The sequence below is a fragment of the Marmota marmota genome, unplaced genomic scaffold (assembly GCF_001458135.2).
Source record: "Marmota marmota marmota unplaced genomic scaffold, marMar, whole genome shotgun sequence".
NCBI lineage: Eukaryota > Metazoa > Chordata > Mammalia > Rodentia > Sciuridae > Marmota > Marmota marmota.
The window spans coordinates 4,808,573-4,822,403 of NW_026000174.1; the positions used below are offsets into that span (position 1 = coordinate 4,808,573).

The window sequence follows — 13,831 nt, forward strand, 5'->3', positions numbered from 1 at the left end:
CCCTCTAGGACTCAGGATACTCCTAAGACTTAAGATAAGTGGGAGAAAATTTTAGAGAAGAGGTAGGAGAAGATTTGAGGCAAATGAACTAGCATTTGCAATAGGAACAAACATGAGAATGGAATTCATCAGATGCTATGAACTGGAAGGGGGCCTTTGTGGGGTTGGGGCCCAGTGTGACATTGGTTATAGTTACAGGCAGGGCCAATCCATCGCAGAGTACAGAAGATGGTGGTATAGTGATCTGACTTGAGATACTGAGTGGGAGGAACTTGGATTTACTGGATGAGGAAGATAAAAGAAAAACAGGTTTGAAGGGAAGGAAGAAAACAGTTCAGACTTGGAAGCTCTAAAGTTGGAGAGGACTGTACAATATCTGAGTAAAGTTGATAACAATTGGATATAATACAAGAGAGAAATCTGGGCCAAGAATATAAAGCCTTGGTTGATATACTAATATTTAAATGTGTAAATAGGGAAAAGATGAAAAATAAAAGGGAAGAAAACCAACTCCTAATTGTCAAAGTTTTTTTTTTTTCAATCAAATGTGCTTTACAAATCCCTCTCCAAAAAAATCCTGTAATTATGAGTGTACAATACATTGCTCATACCCTCCCATTCATTTTACAAACCTTTATTGTCCCTCATTATATGCCAGGCAATGTGCTAGGAACTGAGAATAAACAGATGAATAAGATTGAGACTTGCCTCCAAAACAGAGTTAAGAAAGCAAGTGGGAGAAGAAACATTAAATTCTTAATACTGACCTGCCAATGAGTTCATGTATTTTTCTTTGGTAAAGAAGTCCAGAGAAGGGCTTAGGGCTCTAGAAGGGGTAGAAGAAGTAAAAGAGACTCCATCAGCTTAATACTCTATCCTCATTATCCCTGGCTTTGACTCTTACCTCAAGTTCAATATAATGTGATCTAGAGTTAAACAGAACTGTGGTCAAAAAGACCTGGTGTCCTGACTGCTTCAGTAGCTTCTGTCAGGTCACTTACTTTCTCTCCGTTATGGCACTAAGCTACGGATTCCGAAGATTCTGCTGAGTGTATAGATTAGCACTTCAATGCAATGATTGGCATCTCTTAAATATCTTTGAGTTTGAGGCAAGACTGACTGAATATATAGCACAAATTGTTTTCTATGAATTTTGATATACTACAGGTCTTATCATGCCCTTTGTAAAACAACTACAACTTCTACTTATTTTAAAAATTTCTTTTGCCCTTTCACCCTGACATAGTTTTGTGAATCTTGCCCATCAAAGAGCTGCCCTTCTCTCTCTCTCTTTCTCTTTCTCTATCTTTCTCTCTATCTCTCTCAAATAGGAGAAAAATGGGTCAGATGATAGGTTTCTTTTTTGTTTGTTTTGTTTTTTAATAAAAGTCATGGGGCAAATGCATTATAGATCATTGTAAATACAGAAAATTCTTGTAAATATACTAACATATGTTTTTGAAATTTTAATTATCTTTTATCTATTCAACGCACCATTAATAACACTATGAGCCAACTCTGAAAGAATATATGATATTCTGGGCTGTGCTGGGGCTGGCTGTACATTAGCTCCTGTTCTCATGGGTTATTGGGGGGGACAAGAAATAAATATATTTTTAGTTAAGATGGAAACTACAAAGGAAACAGTTTCAGGAAGAAAATACACTAGTTAAGTAACATGCTTTAGACTGGCATGTACTGGTGGTCAGGAAAGGTGAATCTATAATTACCTAAATAATCATTGATCATTGGTCAAATGTATGTTGAACTAAGAACCCAAATACACAAATTTAATTTGGGATCTATTACTTATTACTTATTAAACAAATTAAAATTATATTGATTTCATAAACACAAACACAAACACTTACTATGTGTCATGCTCTGCTGCAGAGTTTCTCCAATATTAACTCATTTAATCCTCAAGAGTCCTATGAAATAAGTACTATGATTATCTCAATTTGGCAGATAAAAATGAAGCAAAGAGAAACTAAGGAATTTGTCTAAGGTCACATAGCTAGTAAATGGTGAAGCAAATGACCTTACCCTCTGTGAGCCTCTTTATCTATAAGTTAGAGGTTAGACATCTGCCATGTGGGAGGTGGTCTTTTAAGCAGCAAATGGTAGACTTTTTTAATATATTTATATTTTTAGTTGTAGTTGAACATAATACCTTTATTTTATTTATTTTTATGGGGTGCTGAGGATCGAACTCAGGGCCTTCCATGTGCTAGGTGAGCGCTCTACTGCTGAGCCACAACCCCAGCCCCCAAATGGTAGATTTTTTTAATTGTTATAATTTTATTACTAATTTAACGTCATTATTGTAACAATATAGGTTCTGAACTTGAAATAATAATGGAAAAATAGGAATTTAAGATGGTAGGCCTTAAGGGAATTTGCTATCTTACTAGAGAGAGAGTACCAGAATGCTTGACAGAGTACATAATTCAGTTACATGTCATAGTTTTGTTAAAGTCAAGGCCATATGTGTAAGTGCTTAGTTGAGAGGAAAATATAATTGTTGAGGATGAAAATATATTTATATCCCTGAATTATGGCTCTGGAAGACGACTGAGAGATCATTGAACCTAATGTCTTCATTTTATAAATAATTAAAGCTTGTCAAAGCAAATGGTTGAACCAAGATCTTATACCTAATTAGAATAAGAACTCTTTAACTAAAAGTGAAGACCTAGGATTTGAAATCGTGTTTCTTTCCTATAACTAAACTTATCCACATAGTTTGCTTTTCTTCTTGCTGAAAGATCAATGCTATCTAATCCCCTTTTCCTTCCCTCCTCCTTTAACCAGAGAGAGAGGTTGCACTATAAGATTATAATTTTAAATAGTAAGACCTTGTTACTTAGGATGAAAACCCAGGAGTGTGAGACTTTTTAATGGCTCTTCAGGGAACCATTTCAATCTCATAGAAAAATCACTTCAATGAGGTACCACTTGATAAGTTTTGACATATGAAGCTTGGATTCAAGATCATGACCATATTCATTGCCCTCTAAAGTTTCTTTATTCCCTTTGTAATCCCTCCATCGAACTCCTTTTCTATACCCACCATGTTCCCCATTCCCAAGCATATAAGTTTCTCCTTTCTGTCACTATACATTAGAATTTCATATAAATATACACTGTTTGTCTTCTTTTACTCAGTATGATTATTTTGAAATTTGTCCAAGGTGTTACACGAATCAATAGTTCATTTATTATTATTGCCAAATAGTATTTTTGTGGCATGAATTTATTACATGTATTTATTGACTCACCTATTGATCTTATATCTAGCTTTTGGTATTAAAAATAAAGTTTCTATAAATATTTGTGGAAATTTTTAAATGCACATCTGCTTTCATTTCCCATGGTAGAAGGACATAGGAGAGGAAAGTAGCTCAGGACATGGCAACAAGGAAGCAAAGAGAGCTATGCTTACAAGGGATAAAATGTGAACCCCAAAGACACACCTCCATGACCTACCTTCTCAGCCATACCCCAGCCATCTACAGTTACCATCTAGTTAAACCATATCATCATGATTAGATTCCAATTTGCATAATCTAATAGTAGGTTCTATTTTTCCATTAGTATTTCAAGTTCTGAATGTTCTTCATTGTCTCATATGTGAGCATTTTGGGTATAACATATATCCAAACCATAAGAATGTTTTACCCAATTTTCATTTTCTTTTTCAAAGTTGTTTTGGCTACTATTTGTCCTTTGAATTTCCATATTTTAGAATCAGCTTGTCATTTTTCTAAATTAGTTGAATCTATAAATCAATTTGAAGATCATGGAATCATTAACATTATTGAAGTTTTAAAATTCCTTCTTTGGGGCTGGGGATGTGGCTCAAGTGGTAGCGCGCTCGCTTGGCATGCGCACGGCGCTGGGTTTGATCCTCAGCACCTCGTACAAATAAAGATGTTGTGTCTGCCGAAAACTAAAAAATAAATATTAAAAAATTCTCTCTCTCTCTCTCTCTCTCTCTCAAAAAAATTTCTTCTTTGTAGATATTAGTGTATGTGGCTTGCACATCTTTTATAAGTTCATCTCCAAGTATGTTGTGTTTCTTTTAACTTATTGGCAAATAATATCTTTAATATTTATTTCTATTTACTTATTGCTAGTAATAGAATACAGTTGATCTGTGCTTTAATGCTATATCCTGCAACCTTGCTAAAGTTGCTTGTAAGTTCTTTTTAAATTTCTTTTTAATAATTTTTATTTTTAATAACTTTTATTTCTTTTTCTTCCTTGTTGTAATGTATAGAACTTTCAAGACAATTACAAGTGGTAAGAAGGGACTTCCTTGTCTTGTCCTGAGAATTTTTTTCAAAATCAGGAATAGATAGTGGATTTGGTAAAATTCTGTTTCTGTACCTACAAATATGAAAATTACTGTTTTTTCTCTTTAATAAGTTAATATAAAGAATTACATTGGTTTATTTTATAATGTAAACCAACTTTATGCTCTTAAGATGAATTCTATTTGGTTATGGTACATTATTATTTTTATATATTATTGGATTAAATTTGCTAAAATTTTGTTTAGACTTTTGGCCTCAATATTCATGGGAAAATATTGATGTTCATTTCTTTTAATATCTTCATCTGGTTGGGGATTAGGTATTGTCAGCCTCAAAAAATCATTTGGAAAGTATTTTTTTTCTCCTCTGTTCTCTGAAAGAGTTTGGGTAAAACTGTTTTTATCTTTTCCTTAACTGTTTGGTAGAATTTATTAATGAAACCATCCAGGCCTGTAATTTTCTCAGTGGGATATTTTTAATTTCAAATTTATTATTTTTAATAATATATGGTATTGTTTTATAGCTCATTTATTTTTTTCTTGAATATGTTTTGGTTATTTATTAACACCAAATGGATTGCAGACCTAAATGTAAAACCTAAATAAAACTGTCTAAAAGTGGAATATTTTCATTTCATCTAAAGTGTCATATATTTTTGGCCTAAAGCTGTTTATGTAAAATGTTCTTATTAACTTTTTCATGTCTGTAGGATCTGCAGGAATGTCACTTCCCTCTGTCTTGATATTCATAATTTGTTTCTCCTCTCCTTTCCTTATTGGTCTTGCTAAGTTTATCCTATCAATTTTACTGTTATTCTCAAAGAATCAGCTTTTGCTTTCAATGATTTTTTTTTTTTTGTTCTGGTTTTTAGCAGTGTTTCTTTAATCTTCACACTTTGGCTCCATTCACTTTTTTTTTCTGGTTTTATTAGGGTGGAAGCTAAAGTTATTATTTTGAGATTTTGTTTTTAAATATAGTTGTGCAATGATACATGTATTCCCTTAATTATTGCTCTAAGAGCATCGAACAAAGTTGCTAGGTTATGGTCTGTTTTCATTTAGATCAAAATACATTCTAATTTCATCTTTGACTAGTGAGTTATTTAGAGTTGTGTTATTTTATTTCCAACCATTTTGAGAATTTCCAGAGATTGTTCTGTTACTGATTTCTAGCTTAATTTCATTGTGGTCCAAGAATATACTTCCTCTGACGCGAATCCTTTTAAATTTATTAAAGTTTTATTTACAGCTCCAAGTATGTTCTGTCTTGGTAAGACTTGAAAAGAATGTATTTTGCCACTGTTGTGTCAAGTACTCTGTAAAAGTGCATTTGCATAGTTGATTGTCAATTTTGTGAAAGTCTTCTATATCTTTCCATATTTTCTGACTGTGTATTTCAAAAGGGTACTGATGTCTCTCAATATACTAATGGGTTTCTCTAACACCCTTTGTTGCCTGGTCACTCCAGAAAATCAACTCTACTTTTTTCACAACAAGTACTCTGGGTTGCTACCAGATTACCCCTCCATGAGGTGGCCTGGAAGTGTAAGGCTGTCGGTCAGAAAATCACAAGGCACAGCTTGTTTGTTTCCTTTTTCTTAGAGTTGATTGTTTCTTATTGTCTTGTGTCCATTTTTGAAATCCACTCTTTCATAAGCCTCATCCTGTTTTCATAGTTATTTTAGGTGCTAGAATAAATCTAGGCCCTTTACTTCGTTTTTGCCAAAAGTGCAATTGCCATGAAGTTATATTTAAATAAATCACCCACAAAAACTATTTAAATACAGACTTTTCTGTATATGGCACTACCCATGGGGTAGGCATCACGAAGCTTGCAATCTAAGTTAAAGCATATACTTAGATGCGATAAACAGGTAGCCTAACACAAGACATTGTGCTAACAGGAAGAAAACAAACAATTTTTAGGCCCCCCCAAGATAATTGCACATTGAATTGAAAATAAACAGGTTTTTAAATATTTATCTCTGTATTCTCTGTTTCTAGTACAGTTCTTTGCACATAGAAGGCCTCAATGAATGTTTGTTAAACAGAGTGACCTTGAATGAAGTCAAATATTTGATCAGAAAAATGTTTGATTCATGGTGGACCCAACTTGAATTTTTTAAAAAAATATTTATATTATTTTTTACTTTTAGTAGTAGATGGACACAATAACTTCATTTATTTATTTATTTATTCATTTTTATGTGGCGCTGAGGATCGAACGCAGTACCTCACATATGCTAGGCAAGCACTCTACTACTGAGCTATCACTCCAGCCTCCACTTGAATTTTGAAGTAAGAAGTTTTAGAACTTATAAATTCGATTGCACATGAACACAAAATATGTTATATATCTTAATAACAAAGTAAGTATCGTTATCGAAATGATAAGGTCACTAAAGCCCCCAAAAGCATATCAATGTCCCTAAATTTTAAAGATATAGAGAATAAAAATATGAAATTTGTTCTTCAAAAGGTTTAAGGAAAGTCTCACCCAATTTCTGATTGATATTTGGTTAAAGTTTTTTGTTTTTGTTTTTAAAGACTGGATAGCATTCAGGAGTAAGAAGCTACTAGTTTTTATTAAAGAATAGCCTTGGCCCCAGTTCAAACCAGAGTATTAATCTGGACATTTATTAATTTACAGACTTTTTCTTGGCACCATGTTCTTTAATCAACCTTTAATAGTCTCTTTCCCACTCTGTGCCTTTGGTCTACCTTTTATTTCTGTGGAGCTTCCCCTACCTATCTTTCTCTGTCCAAATTCTAGCCAACTTCAAGCTTTAGTAAAGTGTTACATCTTCCTTGATACTACCCTGACTTCCCTATGGATGAAATTTCTCCTATTGTTTGTGATTATTTTATGCTATCTACTTAATGGCACCTACAATTTTAATTTGTCTTTTTATTATTTGTGTTCATTTTATTATCCCCTATTTAGGCTGTAAGTTCCTTAAAGGTAGATCAACATCCTCTATATTCACTTGCTCATAGAAATATCAAAAAGTATACCAAATATAAGATGCTTCATAGGTTTGTCAAATTAGTGAATAAGCAAACGAATGCATGATTCAAAGAGCATCTTTCATGTTGACTTTTTATACACAGACTGTGAATTCTGTACTCTTTTTCCAAACAGTAAGGGAAAAAGGACCAGTTAGGAGATGCTTCTTAAATTAATGAATGAGAGGAACTGATGAACGAGAGGTGGAAAAAGCCACAAGCACAACAGAAGACCCAGAAATTTGGGGATTATTTGCTCAAGGAATTCAGAAAGGATTGGCTGAAATTTTGGAAGATGACTTAAGAAACAACTTTTATATTCCTCAGAAATTCAGAACATTTACTAGGGAAAGAATATTTTCGGGAAGCTGTGGGCTGGCTGGCCAACAGTGCACCAAGAAGCAGCATGTGGCTGGGGCAGATGGGAGCATATAAGGGCAGGAATGAGGCAGAGGAGGAACTGTGGGTGTGAGCTGAACAGAACACCATGAATGAAAAAAGAGAAAGTTGGTTGAATTGATATTGAAAAACAAACTGTCTAATGACAGTAGCCTTATGGTGTATATGCATGAAATACAAAGGAAAAACAATCTCCCTGAAAATCAGCCCAGGTAGAAATTCTGAAAGACCATCTCTACTTCCAATTCCTTCAATTCAAACTTTAAAAGTAATGTTGATATCAGCCTTTGAGAATTTCACACTATAAGGTCATAAGTATGAACTCATCTACCACAGCCAGGGTAAAAATGCATAAACACTAGGTAACACAAATCATGCAGCTCTTGCCAAAATAATACAGCACTTATGTTATTTAGCTATTTTCTACAAATTGTGCTTTGTTTTGTACTAATTGGACTTTCTAAGTCAATTAAATGCACAACTAACTCATTATACTTTTTATTTGCCTCTTAACTTTTGTAATGGATGAATAAATATAGTCTTTGGATGTGAAACTAGCCCTGAGAATATGGATTCCTTTGGAACTTCTTCCAAGATGCCTTACCTTTACCTCAGCAGTCCCATAGAGATTGTTAGGGCGGGTGGAACCTCACCTCCTTGTGTGGGCTGCTATTTTCAGTGAAGTATCCACTGAAGTGATGTCTGTGTATTGTATGTGTGAAATCTATATAGAACAAGAAGTAAACATGACTTTTCCCAGCACATAAGTAACACAAAGTCTTCTAACTACTCTTAAATTCTAAGATACACAATTTGCTGTATTTTATATTCATAAAACCTTCTCCTGACTAATCTTCGGGGACAATCTTCAGTAAACAACCAGCAGTATAATATAGGCAATAATACTCTGTAGGTAAAGAATATATCACATTTCTATCTTAACTAACAGAATTGGAGATATTAAATGATTCTGTGAGCATGCATGTATTTCTCACATAGCAGACAAGGATAGGCACCTGCTGACATACATAATGTGTGTATGTAATACATTCCTTTCCATTGTACTACTTTTATAAGCTATTCAAATTCTACCTCCATGGCCTGCCACCCAAATCTTCTGGTAGAAATATTTTTTCACATCTTTCTCCCTCCTACTCCTTTCCCCCCACACACTTATGGTATGTGCAGTTTCGCCAGACCCATATGAAGACAGGGGAACACTGATGGGATTGCTTTTCACAAGTGTGGGAATGAAAATCCTTCCCAATGAAAACATCTGTCTCTGTTCAAGTCATGCCCAGTTATCCCCCAAAAGAAATGTTCTGATTAACTTTTTTTTAAGCCTTAAGATAGCAGTTTGTGTAGCAGATCTAATTAAGAAGTTTATGTAACAGATCTGCAGGGTTTTTTTTTTTTTTTTTCATTCTTCAACTGGGTTCTTTGGGCTCAGTTTGAGTGTTACCAGCTTTCGATATGCAACGGCCAAGTGCTTCCCGGGCTGAGAATTATCAGCTCTTGTGGGATACTATTGCTTCCTTAAAACAATGTGAAGAAGCTATGCAACATGCATTCATTCCGGTAAGGAAAATTTCTTTTTATTTTCATAGGGATTCTTTGATGTTTTTCTCTTTTATTCCCCTTATTTTATCTGTAGAGAAACACACATATTCTATACATTTAAAGATGCTGTGGTTCTTGGAGTTCTTGTTTAGGATAAATATATGTATGTTTTTGTTTATTCTATGTGGAATCTGAATTCTTAGTGACAAAACTGATGAGTGGAAAAGAATTAATAGTAGTCCAAACGCATTCATCCTACTAAAGATAGTGGTTTCTAATAGTAACATATAATAAAGAATGAGCATGGTATTGCCATTCTCATATTATTTAAAAAATAACCTGCAACATATATTTCCTGGTTGGTTCCTCCAAAACTACTTGGGATTGTTTGATATATAGATCTAGAGGTGATGGATTAGCTTTAAATTTTTTGCTTTCTGCCAATTTGAGTAAAATTTACCTAAAGCATTTCTTGAAAAGTTTGTGTATTTACCAAAGTAGTGCTACAACAGAGATTTGTAAACATTCTGATAGACTGTGTAGACATATAAAGTGAATTATTAAGTGAATCTGTATTATGTTTCATATTGTAGAACTGATGTTTGGTCTTGTAATTTATCCAACTAGAAGGACCAGGATAGCTACATTTGGTAGGCTGAGCTGAGGTAAATAGGACTTGGAAGAAGAGTATTAAAATATTTGACTCTTTTAATTTAATCTATTTTGACTGATTGAGGTAACCAATTAGGAATGAGAGAACAGCCTTAAAAACTAATGACTGCTAAAAATTATTCTGAACCTCTTCAAGAAAAGCATTATTTCTGACATAGAAAATCAAGGGATATGTTTCTGTCAACAGTTGGAATGCATAAATCTTCTTTAAAGTTCAAGTTATTTCAAGTGTCTCAAATTAGAAGTCATCATATTTTTCTCTGCAACTTGGAAATCACCTAAATGTTTCAAAGACTACTATATTTAAAGTTCTTCCAACAGAACCACTATGTTCTAATCAGATCTCCAAATTGATCTTGACTATTAAAAGCATAAAACATAATTTTTCAGGAGTCTAAAAAACCAATGGTTGGAAGCCCTCTAAATTATGTTGTTATAATAATTCTGTTTTGAGTTGGAAGTGAATATGTATAGTTCCTGTCTCCTGTCTTTATCAAATTCCTATTTCTTTGTTTTATCAAGAAAAGTATGATACTCTGTGTGAAGCACAAGCATCTGCTCCTTCCTGAGCCTTCTCTGGACAGGCTTAATTACTTTCTCCCTTCTTGGTTCCTTGTATGCACCTCTGACTTATTATCTATTTTTTTTTCAGTGTTTTCCTCTCTGTCTTATCCAATTACTTATAACTTCTTGGACAGAGGTGAAAAGGAAAGCTGTAGAAAGGAACTAACTTTATTTAGTTTTTTCTTACTTCCCATCTTGAACTCTTTGATTATAGAAGTTCTTCTATTCCCAGAGCCTGACACACACACACAAAAGAGACCTTGGTGAGCATGGGGAGAATGCCTGAATCAATTTAGTGTCCAATTCCAGCATTTCCAGTTAAGTCATGGTATTTTCCATTGCCAGTTTTGCTTTTACTGACCTCATAAAATTATTTCTATTTAAATCCATATAGAAAAAAACACTATGCAATGGGCTTGTATTGTGGGCAGTGATCTGTTAATACATGGGATAGACCCTCATGAGAACAGATAACCTAAGAGTCAATTCTCCTAGTCCACAGGCTATTCCTTTTTCCATTCTAGTACCTGTTCCCAGTTCCCCTACTGTATTCATACACATAAGCATACCCAAGGCATAGGTATCATTACGGTTTGAACACTCTAAATGTTTTTTCAGAAGATATTGGAAGTTTTGTAATGTCTCAAAACTTCTCTAATTATCTTCCATATCTTCATTATATATATATATATATATATATATATATATATATANTATATATATATATATATATATATATATATATATATATATATATATATATATAATTTTATGAAGACTTCTTAAATAAAATCTAGCCATTAGTAAAATATGATCAGTTGAAGATAATAATTAAGCCTCAATTTATTTTTGAGAGCATATATAATTTAGATTTCAGAGAAAAAGATTATATTCCCTACTTTATGCAGTTGTGACACAATGTTACATATTTCAAACACTCACACACATACATATATATGACATTTGTACTGAATGTCATCCATTGTTTATGCTATCTTAGTAAATCCTACTGTGCTGATTCTATAATGTTAAAGAAATGACATTCTATATAGCTCAGTTAATGAAAATGAGTAATGATATAGTTGATCTTAGGAAATCTGACCTGAAAAGTACCTGTTCTTCTATGCATTCATGTGAGTGTGGATTCCTATTACATCATTTGAAACCTGAACCACCTAAGTGGTCTGGACATCTCTCTCACATACAGTAAGCTGTAGAGCACAAATGGCTCTTCAGTCAGTGTGGCTCTGTGCATTAATAAAAAGCCTGACACAAGATCCACAGGCATGATATAATAATACAGACTAAAAGTCGAATTATACAATAAACTTAAAGTGTATGGACACCTGGCTAATGCTGTCCTAAATAGTCTGAAGAGAAGAAAGAAACCAAAATAGGAAATCCTTCAAATTTTTGAGGTTTGATCTCACAAAACAGAGCATGCCATATGCTGATGAGATGGGAATTAAAACTAAAGTGCCAAGCAGATTTATCTGCTGGACCCAAGAACAGATTTTCCCCTATATTTTAGCCTAAAGTGTTGATTGCTGTAAGCTCCTAAATGTTTATTGAAATCATGATTTACACAAAGCTCTCTCCTAAAGTCCTATAAATTGGTTCCATCATTGTAGAGAGTATCTTTGTAGATAATCAGTATCTTTGGGTATCAGGCAAATCAAGGGCTTTGGTATTTCACAACTGATTAGATGGTCTTGTAAAAACAGTCCCTTAATTACTGGTTCTTTTCACAAAGACTTATCTGTGTTTTCATTCATTTATTAGTTCATCCAATTCATTCATATTTTATGGAATCCCCTGCTGTTTGCCAGCCTAGGCCCAAGATAAATTGTACACCCACTACTAACTACTATGTGGCACCATCACTTGGTAAGTAGGCTGTATTGCCCCTTGACCAATGGTGCCGCACTCTTACTGCAATATACAAACTTTGTTTTCCTTATGTTGTTGCTAGACTCTGGCTTCTGTCAATCAAAGAATAGTTGTGATAATATTCATTCACCCATCTCAAAAAAAAAAATCTATTTGGCTCTAGTGTGAACGTCTTGCAGCTTGCTGATCACTGAGAGAAATAACAACAATAATATAAATCAGGAGGATCCCTGATTGATTTTTGTCCCTAAGAATTTTCAAATGAACACACAAATCACTCTACTATCAGATATAAAATATACTAAGTTCCCTTGAATTATCACAAGAACTTGTTTCATGGAAGGGTATCTCATCTGGGTTTTGAAGGTTAACTAGAATTTTGACTGGCAGTGATGATGGAGAAAGTGGACTCTTCAAGTGGAGTAAAAATGTAGTCCATTTTCCATTTGTTCATCCATTCAACCAATCTTTAGTAAATACTTTCTAAGTGCCAGAAACTATAATATGCCTGGACATACAACAAGAAGTAGAAGTTCAGACTGTGTCCTGGCACATTTACATTCTAGTGGGAAAGCCAGACATTAAATAAGCAGTTACATATATCTCTATCTCAGACTTTACTATCTTATGTGAGTTGCTTATTATATTCCTCACCATTGTTCAATATTGCACATATACATTCACAGATGCATATTTGTTATAAGAATAATATAGCAACAGTAGGTATTTTTCAAAACCATTATAAACAAAAGATTCTTTTCAAACTATTTTATTGTCTTAAAATACAAGTTCAGATGGGTGTGGTAGTGCATGCCTGTGATCCCAGCAGCTTGGAAGGCTGAGGCAGGAGGATCAAAAGTTCAAGGCCAGCCTGAACAACTGAGAGGCCCTAATAAACTATCAAGACCCAGTCTCTAAATAAAGAAAAAGGGGGTGGGCTGGAGATGTGGCTCAATGGTGAAACACCCCTGGGGTCAATCCTTGGTAACAAAGCAAACAAACAAACAAAAAAAAAATCTGTTTTCCAGCAAACAATTGGAACATTCTGTGTGCACTACACCGGGCAGATAGCAGGATATAAAAATTCTAATGTATGTTCTAATGTATTTTACATATATTGTCTCAATTTTGTCAACAATTCTCTGATGTATGTACTATCATCTCCATTTTACAAACAAATTTCAAAGAGGAAAATTTTCTCCTTTAGTTACATAGCTAATAAATGGCCTTGAACTTAGTATCAAATCCAAACCAAATTCTCTTTTCTTATCCAGCTCGCTACAATAAAAAGATAACTATTGAAGCCAACATTTGTAGCCTAGTACAATAGGAGTAGCAATTAAGGGATGCAAAAAAAAAATCATAGTAAGGGCAGCAAGGAGATCCATCTGCCTTCAATAGGGTGGAAGGATGATCCAGGAA

At 33.8% G+C, this 13,831-nt stretch overlaps 1 protein-coding gene across 13 annotated transcripts in view; it reads left to right on the forward strand.

Annotated features, from left to right (window-relative positions):
• Positions 1–13,831, forward strand: part of Dlg2 (discs large MAGUK scaffold protein 2) — a 917,250-nt gene that overhangs the window by 160,980 nt on the left and 742,439 nt on the right. For 2 of the 13 annotated variants that reach the window (XM_048787976.1, XM_048787982.1), the window contains exon 1: positions 9,152–9,301. The exons of 9 other annotated variants lie outside the window; for them this stretch is intronic. In XM_048787976.1, coding sequence (XP_048643933.1) covers positions 9,197–9,301 — 105 coding nt within the window. In that variant the 5' untranslated portion in view covers positions 9,152–9,196. Of the gene's footprint in view, positions 1–8,934; positions 9,302–13,831 lie in introns of those variants that run through there. 2 more of the 13 variants (XM_048787978.1, XM_048787980.1) reach the window with 2 other exon arrangements.